The following is a 23,561-nucleotide window of genomic DNA, read 5'->3' as shown; positions in this document are numbered from 1 at the left end:
ATGAAAAAACAGAGGTCTTATTGATTTTTTAAAAATAATTATTGCTATTATTTGAACAATTCTGATTGTTGTTACTGTTATTATTATTGCCGTTGTTATTATTATAATTGTAAATGTTAAAGAAATGTACACTTCCATGGTTTGTTTTGGTTTTACTGTAGAAAAATAAAACTTGCTGTCATTTTTCACTCTTTTCCTCTTTACCTTTCCTCTCTTTCCCAGTATTTCTCTCTTTGTCTCCTGTGCCTAGTTGTCTCTTTTCCTGTCTTTCACACCTGTTTAATTTAGAGTCCATGTGCCACTGTTGATATATATAGCTAACTATTTCTTTATAGGGGAAAGAAACAAAGCACGACAAAATAAAAAAAGAATACAAAAATAACCTCATCAGACTGATTCTTGTGTCTGTGTAATCAGCCGGTGCTGTTTGTCATTTAGAGAAACAGGGGTAAAGAAATTAATCATTCAGTTTTCATACCGGGGGAATTAATTTTCTGTTTTTGTCACATCACAACCATAAACGAAAGTGTCTTGATTTGATTTTACTTGACAGATCAACACAAGGTACTATGAATGATAAATGGTTTAAAAATAAAAAAAATAAAACAACAAAGAATGTATTTGTGTTCTGCCCGTTTTGGGTTCAGCAATTTTTTCTCTGATACCTCAAATAAACTTCAGTGCAGCCAGTTGTCTTCACAAGACACTCATTAAGAGAGTTTACTTTTATGTTGGAGCATCTGTATTGTGAGTTGTGCAGAGATTTGATTCATAGGAAAACATTAAAGAATAATTAGCATCACAAACAATGAGGAACACATCAAATTAGTAAGAAGTGTTATATTGTGCTATTTTAAATAATTATGACTAGTTTTAAGATGCACTGTTTAAAAGCTCATCTCAGGACAAGTGCTGCAAATTAGCTGTTGCTATAAGCACAGCTAATAGCAATAGCAAGTTGCTATTAGCAAACATGGACTGCTGTGCTGTTGTTTGTCTATGTTGATGTCTGTCCCTATCAAATAAACTTAATTAACACTTTTTTTAAGTTTATTAATAAAACTTTTAAAAATCCCAAACTTTGAGCATTCTATTAAAAAAAAAATTAAATATATCCTCTAAAACTGATATAGTTTGGTTTAAGTGCAAATACACTTCGGCATGATCATAAATCTAAATTGACATTGTAAAAGCAGAAGCGAAATAGATCGATTGCTCAGGTTGGAGAATGTATTTACTGAAAAACCAGGACTTGTGCATTTAACACATTTGGCTCTTTTCGAAAGTTAAGGGGGAGAAACATAGTTTGCCAAAAGCCATGTCATATTCAGACATGCAGAAAAAGGTGCTATTATCAGAGGAGACCAAAACTGAACCTGTTTACATACGTAACTCTATGTGCGGAAGAAAACTAACACTGTATATTACCTGCAACCAACATGTTTGCATCATCCCTATTGCAAACATGTTGGTTGCAGTATGTTTCACTGGGATTCCTTTCCCGCTGATGGGAAATGAAACTCGTATTCAGGACAATTATAAAAGAAAACATCTTAGACTGGAAAACCTGAGACTGTTAACCTTTCAGCTAGCGTATCTCTGTCTGTTAAACATACAGACAGAGATACGATAGAATGGGTTGCAGTCAAACTCCAAGCCTTTGTCATTCTGTGGCACAGACACTCTTCATTTAGATCTCGCTCAGCCTTAAATATTTTACAAAGACTGGCCAAAAATTAACACTCAAGAGGGACAAATGTGGAAAAGACATAACGCAAAAGTTTTGCAACAAATTACACCAAAAGATGTCCCTCCCAAATATTGACTCTGGTGAATAAAAATGCACAGTTTACTGGTTAGATATGTCTCTGTAGGAAGCTTTGGAAAACATTTTTCTGCTTTAGTAGTATGTACTGGTTTGTTTGGTTTATCACAGAGCATCTTATTCAAACACGTTAACTTTTGTTGTTTTAATGTGACAAAATGTAAATAAGTTCCAAGTCTCTGGATTAAAGGGGAATAGCAGAAATATAGTCAGTAAGATAGATATTAAGAGGATGAAGGATGCTAACACTGGCAGCTCAGTCGAAATAAACAAAACAGACGCATCTGCTGCCAGGTTAATGAATCACAAGAACAGATAGCAGGGAAGAAAGGGGGACAGGAAGGTTGAGTCAGATGCACACAGAAAAATATGACTCTGCCATTAGCTTCCACGCAATCAATACCCGATTCTGTCGAGGAGCACTCAACATGTCCATCTGTGTGCAAGGCTAGATTTGAAAGCAGCTGGAGGTCACAAGGGGATGGATCGATGTGTTTCTCCCCCATTGATGCCGAAGCTCCACAGTCGCCTGTCAAAGACAGATTGTCAAACGGCAATCAAAGTAATGGACTCGCCAGGCGCGACCAGCATGAGTTGACACTCTCAACTGCAAACAATTCAGCCAATTCGAGACATATCTTCAGTTTATGATGACGCAAAGGGAGGTCTGGTAGCACCCGCTATCAGACCTGCAGTGGTCGATGAGTAATAAAACAGAGAATATTGTTCCTTTGAACGTCTTCCAGAGAGAAGTGTATACCCTTCAAGTAAATGTTTTTTTTTTTTTTTTTTTACGTAAGTTCTTTGTTTTTCATCATTCTTGTGCTTCTCTTTAAAAAGGAGAAACATTAATTATATATTTTTTATAGACTTCTTTTTAATCTATATTGAAAATTGCAATCAAGTTAAAACCTGTCTTGCTTGCGTGACTTCATAGTAACAGATGTGCACATTTATTGACATTCCTGATAAAGATGTGGAAAAAGTCTTAAAATAATGTATGTTTTATAGCAGTTGCAAAATCTTAGACATGTTTTATAAAATCAGAAGCAGGTTTTATAGCATTGATTAGAATGCTAGGGACACTTAAATTTGTGATTCATGATATCTTGTTTACTTGATGACATCCAGCGACAGAAATCCATTTGTCAAAATTGTAAAGACATAAAAACATTAAAAAACTATCTGGGTACAAGAAAGTAAATTCTCTCCTAATGGCGATCTTATTTGTGAAAGCATTGACTCTTTATAAGTACTTTTACTCACTACAGGAAGAAACTTAACAAGATTCTGCTCCTGTATTTAGCTTTTCTAGCCATAAGCAGGTACTCAAATTGTGTATTTCATTTACCTTAAACAATATGTCATTGGGCTTTCTGAGGTGTTTCATAGTTTTTATTTTGACTTTAGCTGCTTTATTGTGCCCAGTACCAAACTAGAAGGATTGGTTTGGTTTGTTTGTTACATCCCTTCCGTATAAATCATTCAGGCATAAAAAGGCTTTTAAACTAAAAGTTACGAACCAGTGTTCTGTCAACACAAAACAGACAACAAAACCCATTTAAAAAGTCTTTCGACACTTCGTTTGCAGAACTGCAATTGCAAACAGCTTGAGAGACAGAAAACAACAACATGACACTATAAAACCTATTATCAGAAAACTTGGCATAGAGATGAATTAAGTGGAGAATAATGCATCAATCAAATCCTGTGTCAGGACTTTGCTAAACTTCTTTCTATTTTACAGACTTTACTTTCAGATACAGTGCATATTTTTTCTAGGTCTAATCCTTTTTCTTTTGTCCTGCACCTGTCTACCTGTTTTGATAAAACTTGTTTACACATTGTTAAGCCCACAGTGCACAATAAACTGTCATGGTCAGGTACAAAGCCTGGACAGGAAATGAGGAAAAGAATCATGAACTTATTACTTTCCCTTGATGCAACACAGTGCATTGGACCGGATGCACTGAGATAAAAAACTGAGTTTACCTGGAAGAAAACATGCATTTCTCCAACTTCTTGAGCAAACATGTGTCCACACTGTTACACAATTTAGGTGCTCCCAAATAAATAAATAAGTGTATAAAAAATAGGGAAATTAAAGCATCAAGAAGCCAATTATGATATTGAAGAAGAGTTTGACTCATTGGAAAACAATCTAAAAAGAAAGTTAGGCCTTGAAACCTTTACCCATCATAATCGAGTGAATTTAGTGATATTCTGGAGTATATTGACAGTCAAAAGCCTATGATTAACCCACACTGTTTCTTTCTGATTCCAGTTTAACAGATTAATGACCTGAAACTGGCTCATGTCAGGGAATTTTCCAGTTACGACCCATTTACTACATCATATTTCAGTTCTACGAGTCGCAGTAAATATCACACTCATCTGGATCTTGAGCTTATTTATTTTCTTGGCTGGAACATGGTACATTAGAACAGTTTTATCCATGTGAATGCAACCTGAACACATTTTCTGTTATTTTGCTTTGGTGACAGTGGGAATCTGACATGGCACATGGCACAGACCGATGTGTACACAGTGATGATGCTGTTAGCATGAGGCATTGATTGAGGTGACTTGTGTGTCTTGGAGTTGCATAATCAGGAAGCAGAAAGCTTTTAGACAAGCAGAGCAATCAAATGGGGAGCTGCACCACAGAAGAAAGGGCACTCTGATTCCTCTCTTCCTGTCTTTGTCCTTACCAAATTGCCCTATCAATAATGTGTTCCAATGTAGGCTTTTTGTAGTGACTGAAAACTCAACAGTGCTCATAATAAACCATAGTATGACTCTAACTACAAAGAGCAAGAATGAGAATAATGTTTCATTATGCTCAAGAAGTTGCCCATTCAGTGCTTTCAAAAAAATGTTCTGTCTTCCATATTTTGTCTATCTTCAAGAAACTCTTTAAAGAGCATCTTCTTTCCATGAACGTACCTGTACTTCCCAACCCTCTCTATCTCTATTTGCAGTTTTCTCTATGCTTTATAGCTGCTACTTGGTATTCAAAAGATTAGGGACCATACCCATCCATAAATACTTGAGACTCCCTTTAAAAATGCTTGTAAGTACATAGTCAAACACCAAATATATCATAAGAGTCAGATAGTGGTCTTATCACCATAGCAGTAGCTAACATCTTCAAAATTTGACAAACATTTTAGCTTATAGACCCAGAAAGTTAAAACCATACATTAACAACATTTGTGTCTGTAATTGCAGCAAATGGTAGTTTTCAATGTTGCACTGTATTTCATTTAGGGGTACAACTGTAAAGGGGGCATAACCACTGCAATTTGCGAGGGGCGATTGTGGTGGGTGAGGATAGGGACTGCTGAAAACCACACTTTACTTACATTACAATATCAGAAAATGTGACGCAATTCAAGGTTTATTAACACTTTTACAAGACATTGTATGTGGCTCAGTAAGGACAATTATGAGAGCTGATGAATGTAAAATTCTACACAAATTGCTGGTTATTATCAGGACAAATCGAAGAAGCAGAGAAGAAAAGATGTCTTTCAAGACTCCATTCTATGAGGAGGAAGATAAATTTATCATATTTTTCTCCATCAGTGATTTCTTAACACCAACATGGTACAAGATGAACAATCCAATTATTGTAAGCAAGACCCTTTTATTTCAAAAGACCATCACATTGTATTCACAAGTAAAGTCAAAGCAGCACTGAATATTGTGTCATAACCAGGGGTTAATTATGCTTTGCCTACAACACCAGAATCTCCCTGGACTACTGTTATTAGGGAATGTTTAATTAGTCTCTGTCACACATATATCTACATCACTAGTTGTTAGCTTAGCGGGGATTAATAAAAGGAGAAGAATAAAAGCCCAGAGGAAGGAGCAGTCAAAGGAAACAGGCATCTGTGATCAGGATAGTGGCTATCATCTGGAGACTTAATTTTCCTGACATTTCGTGTGGGACCTGATAATTAAAATGGCCTTTCTGTTTGCAAGTTAACTCATAATATGTACAGCAAGTGTTGATGATTAAATAAAAATGCTTATATATATATATATATATATATATATATATATATATATATATATATATATATATATATATATATATATGTAATGCGTTATTTGTTTCAAATATTTCTTTTGCAAACAGGATTGTTTACTTACTATTCATGAAAGTGTGCACAAAATACAGGTTTGTACCCTTTCAAAACTCAGGCCTCTGGGCGCACTTTAGCTTTGAGGGAATTTTTAGCTGAAGACCACGGAAACTGTTTGCATTACCTCACGCAGTGCCATGTGGACAGACTTTCCTCTGAAATGAGAAAGTGAAGGCTGGAGGTTGGGAACAGCAAGTTGAAAGGACGCTGCTCCCCCACTTGCTTCCTTGCAGGAGTAAAGAGGACTGGGGAACCAGAGTATATGTCTGAAAGAGGAATAGGGCACCTGCATGGGCCCAAAAAGGTAGATGGGTATGGGGTTAAAAAGCAAGAGAACCTGGATGATATAGAGTGGTAGGCAAAGCATAACCAAAAGAGACATGGAAAGGACCAGAAAGCAGAGCAAATGGGATCGTTTCTCAGGAATAGTGTAGTTGAAAAGAGGCTTTTTTGGCTTACTGCACAGAAAGTCAAAGTAAATGGCCAGTAAGAAAAGAAATGGCAGGATAAAGACAGTCATCCATGAACGTAGACGATGAACTGTGGGCTTAGGATAGCATCAGGAGCGCACATGCCCCAGTGGCTGCTGTGGATTTCTGCGTAGGTGAAGTTGCTCATATCCTCCACATAAAACTTTGACAAGAAACCTCCATATGGGAGGAACTTCCCAATTACCTTACGGTCATGAAAGTACCTTGGTACAGGGGTTGTTGTAAGAGGGGGTGAGGAGGTGGTCCAGTTGGCTTCTAATCCATGACCTTCGGTGCTGACACTAGAGCCATCAGTTCTGGAGGAGCTGAGGACGTCAGAGCCTATGAACTGGGCGAAGGACGAGAGAACTGACCCCAACCAGCACAACAGGACCACACACAGAGCTCGCCGACGGGTCACCACTGAAGAGTATCTGCCAAAAAGTTACAAAAAATGTTAGAATAAGTTCTGAAATTAGACTTTAGTCTATAATAAAGATATAGACTTTAATATAGTCTATATAGCTTATATTTCACTGATGGCATGAAATAGCTTTAATGCCATCAGTGTCAACAACTGATCTCTCAATTAATATGCCACATCCCTTAGAGAAGTGCATTGTAACTGTTCAAATAACTTGTGAAATGCAAACCGTTTGGGCAACACAAATGCTTAATTGCCCGGTAAAGAGACATTCAAAGTAACATATTTCAGGAAGAGTTTCATTTTTGCCAATTTGTGTCATTTCCAGATCAGGGTGGACTTGCTATGAAACCAGATGGCAAATCCTCTGCCGAACTGTGCAAATCTTTGGCCATTTCTGTAGGTTTGAGAACGGCAGCACACACAGCGGCCTCCTATGCTCCCGGAAAACAATGTATATGCTTTTCTCTATGCACCATAACAGAGACAGTTTTTTCTGTCTGCTTTATATGGAGGTAAGGCAGACATTCAATTTTGCATAGAGGATTGTGGATTGCTTTGTGTGAAGGAGTGTGCTGTGTCGCCAAGTGCTGAGCAGAGCAACCCAATTGGCCGAATTGGCTGAGTGAAGACTGACATAATCCAGGATTGTGCTTGAAGGAAAGCTGGGCAGCAGAGGTGTTTTTCTTGCATGGCTTAGAGCCGATCTCCTGGAAACAACAACATCTATGCTTTCCTGCTAATGTTTGTCCTCTGGATAACTTGATGAATTATTCACAGCTGAAAATACACAGGCAGCATGTACACCAGGCTTGTAAGGCAATACTGTGTTTTTGTTTATGACTTCTCAAAGGTGGATATTTTCCCCAGCCTCTTTTGTACTGTTGCATCATGAACACTTTGATTTTGGCACATGAGGCTTACAGTGATTTAGATGTTGTTCAAGGTCATTTTGTGACTTAGTGGATGAGATGTGCATTGGCTGGTCACTCCAAGAAAGATTCATCACTGTGAAATGTTTTCTACATTTATGGACAGTGGCTCTCACTGTGGCGCATGAGAGTCTCAAACTTTTAAAAACGGCTTAGTAATCCTTCATAAACTGATGGACAATAACTGTGCTTCTCACCTGTTCAGAACCGAATGTGTTCAACGTCAGACAGATTTTATTAGTGATTTCTTGATTCTACTGGTTGGTTGTAATCAGGGCTAAGTGTGGCTGGTGAAATTAAACAACAGTTTCATTAGTGCCGAATTAATGATTCAACAAAAGAGGTTGGGGATATAAAAGCTGCATTTGTATTAGTCAGATTGGATTTATTTGAAGTTTGAATGCTTAGCTGGATCCTCTCCAGTCTAACAACAGGTTAATTTGTTACTCTGAACTGCCCTTAGGATTATTAGTGCCTTGTTTTGCCTCTCTTTCCCAATGATTGCCAGACATAGCCACCAGGTTAATTTTGAATTATTAATGATACTGTCATGTCTGTTGGATTTCAGAGTAATGTTTCTAATCTAAATCAAACTGATACAAGAGAACATCCAAAATGTTTGACTTCATTTGTGTTGATTTTTTTAAAGAGTTGTTTGTATTGGTATCTAGATTTTGAGGTTTTTCACACTATGGAGAAGCATCACCACTCCCTTGTTTGCTTCTTAATTGAGAATATGTCATGTATAACATTTGACTGATACATTTTCCAATTTGGAAACTTTGTATGCTCAATTTGTTTGTTGATTCTTCCCTTTGTCAGACTCACCTGTCTGCCAAATGATGCTGCAGGTGGGTGTCCAGTGAGCAGCATTAACAGGAACATGGTAAACTGTCGGATCAGCAAAGGGCAACACACAAGTGTCATGCATGTGTAGAGACAGTGGGGTGTTCGCAGGTTGAGCAGCAGAGTCACAGGAACTCCCACTGCCCCACCCACGGCCCCAACACAGCCCAGGCACAGGCGGAGACAGGATGACACTTCCAGGTTGTACCCCACCACCCTGTTCTTCCTGGTGGACGTCAGCCACAGCTCTGCTGCTGCTGACCGCCATGCACAATCTCACACTGACCACAATCAGAAATAAAGAAAGAGTGCACTGGCACAGGGAGTACAGCCAAATGAACTCCATTTCTGAAAGAAAATAAATAAAAGAAAAAAGTTATTTAAAAGTTGAAAAATAGATTAGGAAAACTTTAAGTAAAAGAAAAAAGTTAAAGAAATGTGTTTATATCAGTGCTTATGCAAATGCAGCTTTGTTTACTCCTACAGTTGCTGCTGGCAGCGCCCTGAGTTCCCACATAGGTCTTCCACAAGAATTGCTCAAGCAGCATAGATTGTTAAAAGAACGGTCAAACACAAATAGATAGGAGAGAGGGAATATAAATGAGAAAAGAGTGACAAAGAGTTGAGGAAATATCGAGGTTAAGCACACTGGGTTCATGTGCAGAATACTTAAAACATCTGGCAAGAGTGCAGGAGAAAGTATTGGAAGATGCAAGTTTGTGCTCCCAACGTAAAGAGAGTAGATTTTTTGATGGGTATTGGAGAACTGGAGACGTGCCCGGGGAGTGAAAAGGTCAGACTGGACCACACTTGACAGAATTTCTCCTCTGAGGATGTGAGCTCCATGCAAACACACAACAACAAGCACCAAGCTGGGTGGCAACACAATGTTAACACTGCCTTTTCCATTTTCCTTTTTCATAGTGTTGACCTTGTTTCACTTCTCCTGTGCAGTGCAGCCATTCTTTCACTTACTATCTCTCAGACACAAATAGGCCCAAACATTCACAGTGCCTTGCAAAACTATTCATCTAATACAAAGTTCTGCACAATTTGTCTCACATTTTATCAAGCTATCTTCACAAAATCTTCAATATATTCCACTGAGATTTCATGTTGTTGACCTACACAAAGTAGTGCATAATTTATACATTGAAGGATAAAGGACACAAGGTTTTCAAAATGTTTGACAAATCAAAGTGTAATTGACTCATTTTACTCGGACATCCCTAAATAGAAGTAAGTCAATTTTCCTTCAGAAGTTTAATGTTGTAGAAACCTCATGAAGACCAAGAGACACAGTTAGATAGTTCTAAACTAACAAGCAGCCAGAATGGAATGGAATATAAAAGTATTTTCAGGGGTTAGATTTGGAGAAGTCAAAGTCCAGACCTAAACTAACTTCAGAATCTGTGGCAAGACTTGAAAACTGCTGTTCAGAGAAGCTCTCCATTGCAGTCTGACTGTTTAAGCTCTATTGCAAATAATTGTGGGAAGAAATTTCAGTCTTTTGACATGTAAAGCTTAAATATATTGTAGCATTAGAAGGAGAAAAAGGTAATTCAGTAAAACGTGATACATGGGGCTACAATAGCACATCACTCTTTTGCCATGTATAATTTTCCTTCGACTTTTCAATTATGGACAAATATCACATACAGCAGAATCCCTCAAACATACATTCACATTTGTGGCTGTTACAGAACAAAATGTGAAAACGTCAAAAGGTGTGAGTACTTTTAGGGCGCTGCTTGCGCAACAGTTCGCTTCTCCATCTTGATACGTAATTTTCAGCATTCACAATGATTGGCAGCAAGTTTTTGTACAATTTCCAAACAAACATAAAAAAATAAAAAATAAAGAAAGCCAAGTGGAGGAAAATTCAAACAGCAGATTTGCTGCCTCGTTATGTGACCTGTCTGTTCAATGTAATTAGCTTGACCTTTTCGAAACATTTGCAGTTAGACGTCACTTCAAATAGTGGTCATGGTTTGAATAACTCCTATATTCCACTTCATAATCACTTCATACAGTCGTCTCCTGTCTCACCATCTGACGTGCTTGGGCAGAATTTGATTTACTGACCTAATTATTAAGCTTTAATCCTCTGTGAGAATTTTCAATTCAGATTGTTAGTTGGATTCTTGGAGTGTAATTAATTGTTTTCATCAATTGGTCTCTTACAATTAATGGTGTCAAACTTTTCAGCAACTGCTTAAAAAGATATGAAAAGGTCATAGTTACCCAGATGTTTGTGTGATTTCAGGAAGGTAATCAGAAAAAAAAAAAGGGCTATTACCTGCTTAAGGCCCTGTGATGAGGTTGATGCAATATACAAGGCTCTCTTCTGTCTTCTTTAAGTCTAAGCTGTCTTTTTTTATTTCCCTTCAGAATCTCTGTCCCTTCCTCACGATGCCTACACCCTCACTGACACAATGAACCTGATTTATAAACCTCCTGCTTATCAACCTGCCTTCTATCTCTCTCCTGTCTCTGCAAACATATCAATTGTGTCAATGTTGGAGCACAGCTGCCCTTTCCATAAGATGTGCAAAGGGCAACAGCACCTCTGCCATCCAGACAACTATGCAAATAAAGGAGCACAGGCACACACTAAAATAAGGTGAAGCAAAGAGAGGCCATAATCTCTCAATTTTCACTATTTTTTTCTTTCTTGGTTCAGTTTGTGTGGGATGGTGGAGATAAGAGCTCTTAATCACTATGCTTTTTTTGTAGGTGGAATGAATGAAGAATCAATTTAAGCACCCCTATGCTGTATTCACCAAAGTCTGTCACATTGAAGAAGCAAGAAAATATTGTTGTGTATAAGCCTGATCAAACTTTTGAAACTCCTATTTAAATTTGCTAAATTGAAAAAAAAAAAACACAAGAGACAAATACAGTAAGAAATTTATTGAAAGTGACTGTGAAACTCCAGAGTGTTCATCAAATAACTGGAGGTTTTGCAACAACAAACAAAAGAACTAATAACGTTAAAAAAGACTCAGTTGTGAGTAGGACTGAGGTTTGTTTGAGCTGAGTGTTTCCACTGTGAGAACATTGCTCCATGTGAGGATGGCTTCAAGAACAGCATCACTTGATTGAAATTCTGTCAATTTAAATCTTCTCTCTCGTCCATCCCCAAAAAACTGAGTTTTTGATCAAGGAACTTGCAGAAGAAAAACATTTTTCCCCTTGAAAAACCCAGTGATTTCCAGACAAACCATAGGTGCCCCCCCTAACATCTTCTTATTGCCAGTCACAGTTTGACGTCCTACCGTCATTGCAGGGAGTGAAAAAAAGCTTATGAATTCATAATTCATAATGAATTCTTGTCCACTGTGCCAGGCAGAAAACATTTCCTTGTGAAGTCCAAACAGGCAGGTTTATGATGAGGGAGGAGACCAGGCCTTTGTTCTTTAAGGACCTCTTTGACAGATAGGGCCCCATTGTTGTTGCGCAATAATTGGATTAGTGATCTAAGAGCCTGAATTTGAGCTATGACTTGATATTTGTAAAACTGATTTTAGAATCTTTTCAAAAATAGCTGTCTTGCATCTGTTGGATACTGGGATTTTGGTTTTTTTATGTGGGATTTCTCTGTTTGCCTGCTGCTTTCCCATTCATCCACTAGATAGTGGCTGGAGGCCGCACACCTTGGAGGGCATGCCTGCTGACTCTATGATTCATCACTCAATCATCCTGGAGTATATGAGGAGCAGACGACCAGCACTTCAACGCCTCAGTGTTTGCCAGTTATGATAAACACTGTCTGCCCTGAACTTACCTGTCTGCCCGCCACCGCAACCTCTTCATCATCAACCAAGAACTCACTCCTGTCTAGACCTCTCACTGGATCCCGACCACTTCCAGGACACCCACAAAGGGACCATACTCTGGAAACCACTGTCTACTGTAAGATCAGTCTAATTCTTCTCGAAGTTCCATTTTCCAACAACCTGAAACTCACCATCTCTTTTTCACTGGTCTTCAACATACGACTCTGATTGCCATCCCCAAGGACCAGGCTCACACAACCTCACTTTTCATTGTTGTTCAAATAAACTTTACTTATCTGATTATTTGTTCTACATGACAAAATCGTCCAAATTCAGCACTGATACACTTTTCAAGTTAGTGGTTTAATTTGCGTTTCCATCATTTGACAACTTGCATAGTTATCCTCTTTTTGTATTATAAAACTACAAACATAATTCAAAACATTATAAATTCATTATGTCCCAGTCTCAAGATTTTCAGTAGTGCATTTCAGGAAGATGATTGTAAATGGAATCAACACAAAAATTAATCCATACTTCACTTGCAGCAATCAACCTAAACAAGAAGTAAATTTATTATAAATCACAGTAATATGCACTTTGTAATTAAGTAAAAGAAACACAATTGTGTAAAAACAAAAAAAACTAATTTAACTAGTATTAAAAGACATTCTGACAAAGCTTTTTGAAAATACACATTTAGCAAGGCTATCTCCTGAAATTTTGAGATCTCTGGTGTCCACTTATTTAAAACAAGGTTAATTTATTATGTCTAAATGAAGGACATTTTGAAAGGATTGGAGAAAAGCATTTCTTGTAGACTGAAGGAATAAGTTGAAAGTGTTCACATGCTCTATAACTTTATATAAGCATGTTAAATTTTGCATCATGGAAAATTAATCCACTGATTTTGAAATATTCAAACAAATTATTTAAAAAAGCAACAAAAAAAGCACCTTTAACATCAACTAAGAAATAAAGCCCGAAGCTACTGCAATTCTTTATTTATACTTTAGGAATGTTCATCGTTCATTTTAATGTAATGCAAATGATTTTCCTTGAACTGTAGAGTGAAGCCATTAATGCTCAAAGCCCCAATCTGTGCACAAAATATTCTACCAACAACGCCATGCTCCAGGCAGGGGCACACTGCCCTGAATCAACAAACGGCCTTTCACAAAAACACATATCAAATAATCACCTTTGAACTGTTTGTTTGTTTGTTTGTTTGTTTTATTTTGCTTTATGCTCCTAATCGTGGTTGCTGAGATATCATGCAATTGGTTTTTGAAGTCAGAGATTAAAATTAATGAATTACATTTTGATGATATCTATTCAAGACTGCAATAACAATGTTGAACTAAAAATGATGAGGTTCATGAAGTAAATTGTAAGGAAAAATACTTGATTTCACATGTTCAAATTAATTAACATCGCATTTTAAAATTTACATTAAACATTGAAGACAGTAAGCAATGTTTTTTTTTAGTTTAATGTAACATTATGCAGAAAATAAACCTCATCAACACATATTTTATAATTACTTGTAAACATTATTTTTTTACATAACTTTGTTTATTTTATAAAAGTAAAATACAAAAAACAACTTTGCAAATAAACAGAAAACGAAAAAAAGAAAACATATTTAATATAACCACCTGGATACTGTTATGTTACAAACTAAATTTTTACAAGATGGGAAAATTCATGTGCAACAAATAGAAGTGCACAGTATAATGCATCACAATGTCAATATGTACAGTGTCACATTTGCATGACAACCTGATGATGAGTTAATCCTAAGAACTGTTTTTCTATATATCTGCAAATCTTTGATTTAGCCTATTTTTCTTAGCTCAAAGTGTGATTGGATTGATAAAAGTTACTTTCAAGTTGCAACACATTCTCCTTTTAATTTCAGTCTGAACTTTGACTGGGCCATTGTAGCACATCAGTATAATTTGAATTAAATACTACAATTCCACTGTATTGAATTAAACGGGAATGAACACAATAGGCATGGTAAATAAAGAAGAGTAACTGTCAACTTCCCATGTGTCTTTATGTGCCTATTGCACTTTATGTTTTTATTTTATTTTAATTTTTATTAGTTATATTTTCAATTGTTTATTTTATTTTCTGTAAACAGTTGCAACAATTGAAGCAGGAAGCGCTTTTGTCTCGCGAGAAAAAACAAGATTTGCCCGTTTCAACACGGGTGGGAAACCCTGTTCCTCCCTCTTCCCTCCGCTGTCCACAAGCGAGGTAAAGTGCTGTTTTTCTCTCATCACATTTATGTTCATAAATATCTTCAGAACTTATAAGTTTGTTTTTTAGACGCACCCTGCTGATGTATAATGGCTATTTAATTGAAGTGTTTGGTCGTTGTCGTAAATAGTTGAATATCACTCTTAGTTTTTAAGTATTTAAGAGTGCTGATTTTCAGTGTGCTAGTAATAATGGCTGCCCCCATGCTGCCTCATTTGGCCTGCTACCGCACTTGCCTGTCTTTTACTCTTAATATGTTACGTGGTTACACCAAAGGAGTATCACAGCTTTTTTGGTGAAGTATATTGGTTTATAGGCTTTACTGAATAGTGTTTCACGTTAAGTGTGGTAGTAAGCCAACATGCGACTTTGAAGCTAACGTGCCGGCTACATCTGTTAGCTCTCTTAAGTGTACTAGATCTGACTTTGTGTATAGGCAATAATGCATCTTTGTTTTAAGTTTGCTTTTTATTTAAACTCGTAAATATATTTCCCACACTTGTGTTTAATTCTGGATAAGCACAACAAGAGACATGGCCGGCAAATTAGCCGGTAGCTAGGAAGCTAATGCATAGGTACTCGTAAAATCGTGTTCTTCTTGTCCCTAGTAAATAAAATTTAATAAAACATTAAAATTAAAATCACACCATTATTGTTATTTTCCAGCAGTCACGTGAAGATGATAAAAATTAATTTCACTGCAGTTGATGCCAGCACATGGAGCTTCTTGAACAGGATGTTTGCTGTGTACTCTGTTAAACCTTAATGGCTTCAGAAGTAAAAAAAAAAAATTGAACTTAAAATAAAGAACTTGCTGAGTTACCTTTAACTTATGAAGCTCATGCTTTTTCTGTCATTTTAAAAATATGTTTATTTTATAACCTTCATGAAATAGTTTACTATATTGTAATCCCATTGCTTGTCAAATATGTACAATTATTGAACAAAATGCTGAAATTCAGTAAAACCAGTGAAGTTGAGGTGGGATCAAGTGGGGGCAAAGAGTTTCTTATTATATTGTTGAATATTGTAATAGATCTTATGTCATACAACCATTGCCTTATAGCTCCATGTTTAATTTACACCCTAAAGAACATTACTAATGCATATACTATGTGCAGTGTAGTGTTGCATGTGAACAGATCTTTGTTTATAGCATTGCTTCAAATGTGATCATGAATGTACTTATGACTACTCACTATTTTCTTCTGTAATTTGTGATATTCTCAACCATTTATAAGTTATTCTCTCAATTGCTTTTCCATTTAACAATAGTGCTAATCCCTATAAATAACATTTTATTGTGTAGAAATGTTGAGTTTTATACTGAATGCAGTTTTTTATTTGTGTTGAATGTACGTTTTCTGTATTTTATGGTACTGCTATCTGATTTCCTAATTCTGGAATTGAATAAATGCATATCTTATCCAGACTGATCTAACATTGTACTGTCATATATAATGCTTAATCTCTTGCAGATGCCTGGTGTTACAGTGAAAGACGTCAACCAGCAGGAGTTTGTCCGTGCTCTTGCGGCTTTCCTGAAGAAGTCAGTATTATTTACCTGTTAATTTTATATTTTCATATATTGTTACTAAATTGTGTTTTGCGTCTGTTTTTAGAACTTTTACAGAGTCTTTGTTTTTGTCTTTCTTCCATACTGTCATTTGTGGATTAACTTTCTCTGATTTCTTTGTATGTTTGAGTTGCTTGGGTTGTTGGAAACTGCTGATGTGAATTCTGTGTTGTTGGCGGCATTTAAAAAGTAGATTAATCAGATTTGATGCTGATTTTCTCCCCTCCAGGTCAGGAAAGCTGAAGGTGCCTGACTGGGTAGACCTTGTCAAGCTGGGTAAGCACAAAGAGCTTTCTCCCAGTGATGAGAACTGGTTCTACATCAGAGCTGGTAAGTCTGAATATCTTTTATGATTGAAATAATTTTCTATACTGTAGGAGAGCAGTAATTTGCATGATTACTTTTTATGTGTAACAACTTGACTTTTGTTTTAATTTGCCACTGCATGGGGTTAACAATAGCTAATTTATTATTAATATTTCTCTGCAGCATCTACAGTTCGCCACCTGTATCTCAGAGGTGGTGCTGGTGTTGGCTCCATGACCAAGATCTATGGTGGTCGCAAGAGGAACGGTGTGTGCCCCGCCCACTACAGCGTTGGATCAAAAAATGTTGCTCGCAAGGTCCTGCAGGCTCTTGAACTCCTCAAGATGATTGAGAAGGATCCCAATGGGTAAGTAATGTTATGCACCAGCTTCTTTTACAAAAATCTGTGAACAGAGAGCTCTATTCTGACTTTGGTACACCTGTCTTTATTCATGTTTTGAAGAGTTTAGCAAAAGGATGTGTTTTATGACGGGTTGTTCTGATCACTTTCAATCTAGACTATGTATTTTTGCTTTCGGCAATATTTCAGTTCAAAGAGATGAAAGTGTAGATTATAAATCCTAAACCTGTTCTACGTTGCCTTACAGTTTTGATTCCACATGTTTAGGCCTGTCACAATGAACGATAAATCAATTAATCGCACGATAAATTAAAACTATCGACCTCATTTCAATTATCGTCAATATCGTTTCTTCCTGCCTTTTTCTCTTACTGTTGATGACACTAAATGAAAAAAGGCTCAACTCCGGTGCTCTCGTCTGACCCTCCCTTCCTTATTTCCTTAGTGTAATGCCCAGCGCGCACTGCACGATCTTATGTCGCAGATTGTCGGCCCATTATCCAAACCTGAGAGACACATTAGCCGACAGAAATCCTAGCTATAACGGTTCGATCAAACCGTGTTGTGTCCAACAATGGACACAAAATAATAAGTCCAGTTCACTAATTTTGAAATCAAGCATTTATCAATTCCTTACTGCAATCTACCTGCAATGCATGTGGCTAGTGTTAGTCCTGACTGAATGAAAATCATTATAACCTATTTATGTCACGTTAATGAATGACAGCTGAAAAGTTACCGGGTTTTCTGGTAGTAATTTCGCTCCAACTTCTCCCCCAGTTATTTAAATAACTGGGGGAGAAAAGGGGCAAATCTGTTATCTTTTCATTTTTTGCAGTGAGGCACCATTTTCATAATTTTTTTTATTGTACCTTGGTCACATTATGATGATGAGACACAGCATCCAAATGTTTTTATTTTACAACATATTTTACTTGCTCTGCATTGTTGATTTAGTTTTTGCATAATTAAAACTAGAGCTGGTGTCAAATGTCACAGAGCTTCGCAGAAATGTCTTACTTCAACAAACGTTGTAACAAAGCTCATGTAATTTTTTCTGTATACTAGTGAAACTGAGATTTACTAGTATTCCTGCGTTGCATTCGTGTTAATGAAGCACTAGAACTCCAGAGTAAACTTACATTTTGTTAAGCTGATTTAAAATGAATGTCTTTATTTAATTTAATGTTCATTAATTTAGAAATGCTCTGTGTCATTTTACATCAGAAATGTTTAGCAAATTTCTGGCTTGTTGAATTAAATGTTTGGTAGCTCAGCCTTTTTTATGTAACACATAAAGATTACACCAAATACACTGATTCATTTTCCTCTGGAGATAATTCAGTGAATTCTCCATTTGCTGAGGTGAGACTTGGTCTCATTTTGTCAACTTGCATTTTTAACATTGAGTAAACATTAGAAAGCATTTATTCTGGCAATAAACCTGTCCTGATTATGATTATGTTGACTGTAGAAGATGCTTTTGCACACCATGAAATTGAATTGAAATCCTCAGTACTTTATTTGCCAGATAGTTGCAAAACTAGGCTAATAGTGAAGGTTTATTGGCTTTGAGCTTGCATATACTTATTTGAATAAATATTTGTTTATTGCAAATGCAGGTTTTGATTAAATAAAATGTACTAATCTCATGATTAAAACTATTGACATTTCAAACTAAAACAAAAGCCAAAATTTTCCAACAGTTGTGTTATTGTCAGTCTCGGATGTGTGAAGTTTGGTGGCGAGGAAATGATCTTACCAGGGTTGTTTTCAGTGGCTGGTGTCGGCCTCTTGGTTCCTGTGAATGAGCTCCTGATGATTTTCATTCACTCTGCCTCAGTCTGTGGGAGCCGGGTCATGTTTTGTCACAGCGCTCCATAACTGCTGTAAAATAAAAGGGAAAAATGGTCACATCAGTGTAGTATTAAACTGTGGATAAAATACTCCCAGTTTGACAATATTTTGGATATTTAAGACAAAAGACTAATCCTGACAACAATTGACATGAAATACTTGCATTGATGCGTTTTTCACCCAGCCCGAGTTTGTACCTTCAAAACTTATAAATAAGCAATTGGGTCTTTTCAGTTGTGCTGCTTAATAATAGTAAAAAAATATGTATATAAATAAATATGTGCATATATTTATTTAAATTGTTTTTTTTTTTCTGTGTATTCAAAGAAAAGGCTTTTTAAATTTTCCATTTCTGACTTTTGCTATATTCAGAAAGAATCCTTCAGCTTGGAACTAAGTTGCATTTTAGAGCAGCAAATGGGAACACAGATTACACATGAGCAAAACACAGCTTGTTAACAAAACAGCCTTTGGTTAATGACTGTCTGGCTCTTGATGTTTTTTAATGAAAGCAAAACGGTTTGAAACGAGACGGTAAAAACCAACATTTTATTAATGACTCTAGAGGCAAGTGAAAACAAAATCTAGATTGGACGTCTTGGGGAAAACCCAGAATGTGTCTTCAAACATTTCTGTCCTAACAACTGTTTCTCCTTTCCGTTGTTCCTTCATTGAAGCTAATGCTGCCCTCTGGAAACACTGTTGCTATTCTTTGACATAAATGGCCAGCTAATTGCCTGTTAGCAGACACCAATTCTCATCTTTTTTTTTCGTTGAAACGTTTACTTTCAAAATGGTGATTAAAAACTGTTGTTTTTTTTTTAACTGCAACCCAGCAATTGGCATGTAATTACAAAACAAAACAGTTGATTGTGGGTTTTTTTTAAGTGCACCTGAAGCATAATTGTAAATTATCCTTTTGAGGTTTTTGTTCCCTTCCTAGTTTTGCATCTCCTGTTAGAGAATTGATCAGCAGTTTACTCTCGTCACTTTGTCTATGGGGTATAAATAAAATCAGAGATTGATCTTTTTTTTTTTTTTTCTTTTTTTTCTTCCTATTTAGTGGCCGAAGGCTGACCTCCCAGGGAACAAGAGACCTGGACAGAATTGCTGGCCAGGTGAGAAAGTTTTCTGCATTAGTTGTCCCACAGTTTACCAAACTCATAAAAAAATCCAAGAACATAATTTGGTTCTTGTTTTACACTAAAACTATAGTGATTGCATCTCTAATTTTCCATTTTTATAATAGTAAAATGAATGTTTGAGCTTTTTCTCTAATGCATTTTACTAACTCTACAGACTGTGGGAGAAAAATAAATTAAAAGCAGAGCAGGAAATGTTTTCTGTAATTTCTATAAAATGATGACCTTCACACTTGGGCTCCACCTTTTGACTTTGACAAATCTTTCAAAAATTTCTTCAATTAGTCAACAGCAATTTTAATCAAGCTCAGCTATCTGTAGGTGAGAAATGTTTCAGCACCAGTCGGTGTTTAGCAGGACCTTCTCTTGTCTGTATCACGGTGGATACATCACCCTGATGCTTCATTATTACCATATAAATTAAAATTAGGCCACCAGATACCCAGAGATGCTTTTTCTTGAACTAGCTCGTTTTTGTTTTGACATTCTTCAGCACATCTGCCAATAGAGAGACCCTATTGGTGTAAATTTACACCAATCAGTTGTACTGCTGTTTTAGTTGATACAATGCTCATTCATTGCAATTGTGCCAGTTGTTTAAACTTTGTTGTCCAGATAACCTCCTGTTTTGCATCACACTTTTTGGATTCTTTAAAATCTTGAATTAGCTTTTTTTTTCTGTCTGGCTAAGTGTGAGTGAAAGGATTTCCATCTGGATTAGCTCAATTTGTGAACAGTGGAAATTGATCAAATTTATTTAAATATTGAATGGACAAATATTAGAAATAAACAATAGGCAATTTGGAAGCTTTTTAACCTCATTTAGGCCAGGTTTTAAAATAGGTTCTTTGGTATTTAAATTGGGCCAAATTTAGACTTCAAAACTGATTTTGCTCACTCTGCAACATATTAAAGGTCTCAGATTATGAACTGTGATTTAAATAATCTGTTTCTAGTGTAGGTTAATTAATCCAGATTGCGCAAGAGTTGAGAATTTTAAAAGGATTGATGTGACTTGGTCCAGATGCCAACAAAGCAGTGAAAAGCCCGTTTTCACACTGCATGACCCGAGGCCAACTTCACGGTTGTGTGGTTTTATCTTTTGTGCGACATGCAGACTATAAAGCTAAATCTTTTACACTCTAATGCCAGATATGTTATAAAACCAGCAATAGATGTGTTGCATAGGAAGATGGATCCAGTAGGAATTCTCATTTGCTTACAATTTGATTGTGTTATGATTTGTCCAGATGTGACCTAGCTTATGAGAGAACAATGTGTGTTATGGGTTTGTAAGTCAGACTCATTGCTGAAATAATCTTGTACTTCTAAGCATTTCTATGTTATTCCATCCTCATTTTTTTCAGTAGCTCAATTTAGTGACAAACGGAGTGAAGCATTAAGCTTTTGAAATCATCACAAGGTTGCTGTTGTGGCTTTGATGCTGCGTCGTGTCAACGGCGGGAAGACGCCAGCCCCCTGTCACTTTGACATGCAAAGCTTTACTGGACGCTTGTCCTGGGGCAGATTTTCTTCTGCAGCACGTTATTAAAATCGTTGCCCTTCGTTTAAAAACAATCCCTCACAGTTGGGCCTTGTCAAAAATCAAGAGAAGCGGCAATGTCTTGACAAGCCAAGGGTAAAAAGGGGTAAACATGAGGAGGGAATTTCATGCTTGGCGAGTTTGCCGTATGTCACCAGTTTTCTCCTTGTTTACCCATACTAATGAGCAGTATGCAGATGAGCAGACCTGTGCCGGCCCCGCCTTCCTGCCTGCTGCACTAAACTTGGCAAGATGTTGGCGTGGCTCAACTTAACTCTCGTTATGTAGCTTCTAATGGCTTATTCACTCATTGCAACTCTTCTGCTCTGTATTCTAGTATTGTTGATATTTCCCACAACTGTAATAGAACAATTTCTTTTCCAAGATCTGTTCCTCTTAAATCCTAGTGAATTGATGGTAAGTCGCTCCCATGTGTTGCAGTCGCTGTTTGAAACACTATTGCAGAAACCGAAATGGGTGAAAATTAGAAGTAAAAGATGAACAAATGGGAGATTAAGCAGATGGGAAGTTTGATTAGATTGGAGTTGAAGGAGATTAAATGGTTAGCCATTTGTACCAACCATATGCCCCACTTCCCCAAACTCACAAATTTGTAGCAGGAGAGAGCTGAATTTAAAAATATAATATATAATTTTCTTCTCCACAGGTTGCAGCTGCAAACAAGAAGTCTGTTTAATAAACCTTTTTTTCTGGACAAAGTCAAAATTGGTGTGTGTATTATTTGAGAAAAACACATTTTAAATTATGTTCAGGATAAAGCTGCTTTTTTTTTTTTTTAAGGCAGTAAGCTAAGTGCATGGCAGGTCATTTTTATGATCAAATATGAACCTTCACTCAAAAGCCTAATTGTGGGTGCTGTATTCATTAAATTTTTAAGACATGAACAGAGAGCTGCTCCTTCACTGAGCCGTTGCAGGCTCCAGAAAATGGCCAGACATGATTGTTAAAGCGCCGTCTCTTTCTGTCACATCAGAGCTCTATTGTTGCCACTGTTTTCACCCGTTGCCTTTTTTCAGCTGGTAGAGATTTGGTTGTCATCCCATGATGAGCAAATGTTTTAAGAACAATAATGGCAGATAATTAGACTTTCAGTAGCACCACAGTTTTATCTGCAAGTCAAATATACAGGGGACCACAGTGCCACCTGGAGGTTAAAATTATATTTAATTTATTTTAAAAGAAATAATCTATGTACCTTGTTGGACTTAAAACTAATTTCATTTTAAATTTTCAAATACTTTCTTTTAATATATATAGCAAACCCTTATTTTAAGTTAATTTATTCATAAAACAGATCTAAATATTTTAGCAGTACAAATGTTTTTTGTTTTTCTTTTATCATTGTATTGTTTCCTTTTTGCTTTGGTTCGGCTGTCTGGGTTTGCTTAAGAGGCTGTCTGCACTGCTAATTGGAACTTATTGAGACAGGACATGAGACGCTTAATTTAGCTGAGTGTCTATAATCCTGTAGAGGGTGCCAAAGCCTGCAGAATATGAATCATCCTGGACAGAGAAGCCTCCATTTTCTTTTTAAATATAAAAGCTGTTTCTCTTGAACCACACTTTATTCAGTGGTTATTTATAGGGCTTTTTAAAAATGTGGAAACCAAAATTGGATTAAAAGTATAAAAGCTGTCAAGATTGGCTGAATATAATGGAAACAAACTGCAGCAGCTTCAAGGGGTGTGGGAAATGCACAAAGTACAGATGAATGTCAGCAAAAATGTTGGTTTGGAAATTAAACTCATACAGAAAATGAATTACTCTTGGTGCTCTATTTAGTTTTTGACTTGCAGCTATTTTAAAGTCGACAAAAATTTGAATAGGATTATAATTTTAATGCTGAAAATTTAGCCAACTGAATACCCACCCATGTATTATAGCATATATACAGACATCTTGGTTGGGGCTTCCTTGTTATGAATTACATTGATGCTAGGAGGCATAAAGCAGCTCTTCGTTCATTGCATTTTCTGTGACTGGGGTCTCCTTCACAATACTCCATTGATTCTCTACGGGCTTCAGGTCTGGCAGTTTGCTGGTCCATCAAACTTGGT

The 23,561-nt window shown here is 36.6% G+C and overlaps 1 protein-coding gene and 1 pseudogene across 1 annotated transcript; one reads left to right on the top strand and one right to left on the bottom strand.

Moving 5' to 3' along the window:
- Positions 1 to 6,033: 6,033 nt before the first annotated feature.
- On the bottom strand, positions 6,034 to 8,997 carry LOC129370852 (uncharacterized; annotated as a pseudogene).
- Positions 8,998 to 14,638: 5,641 nt separating this feature from the next.
- On the top strand, positions 14,639 to 22,209 carry rps19 (ribosomal protein S19). Its single transcript, XM_055047412.1, has 6 exons — positions 14,639 to 14,695; positions 16,177 to 16,247; positions 16,504 to 16,604; positions 16,764 to 16,947; positions 19,862 to 19,916; positions 22,151 to 22,209. Exons 2-6 carry the CDS (start codon positions 16,177 to 16,179, stop codon positions 22,178 to 22,180), a joined length of 441 nt encoding a protein of 146 aa, XP_054903387.1. The 5' UTR covers positions 14,639 to 14,695; the 3' UTR covers positions 22,181 to 22,209.
- Positions 22,210 to 23,561: the final 1,352 nt, after the last annotated feature.

Source organism: Poeciliopsis prolifica, unplaced genomic scaffold (assembly GCF_027474105.1).
Source record: "Poeciliopsis prolifica strain line A6 unplaced genomic scaffold, Auburn_PproV2 SCAFFOLD025, whole genome shotgun sequence".
Classification (NCBI taxonomy): domain Eukaryota; kingdom Metazoa; phylum Chordata; class Actinopteri; order Cyprinodontiformes; family Poeciliidae; genus Poeciliopsis; species Poeciliopsis prolifica.
The sequence above is the reverse complement of the archived record's forward strand: the minus strand, read 5'-3'. Positions and strand labels throughout refer to the sequence as shown.

Excerpts from the sequence above, each read along its gene's own strand:
- rps19 (XM_055047412.1), top strand. The coding sequence starts at position 16,177 with ATGCCTGGTGTTACAGTGAAAGACGTCAACCAGCAGGAGTTTGTCCGT. Across the intron at positions 16,605-16,763 it reads CTGGTTCTACATCAGAGCTG|CATCTACAGTTCGCCACCTG; the intron begins GTAAGTCTGAAT and ends ATTTCTCTGCAG. Across the intron at positions 19,917-22,150 it reads TGGACAGAATTGCTGGCCAG|GTTGCAGCTGCAAACAAGAA; the intron begins GTGAGAAAGTTT and ends TCTTCTCCACAG.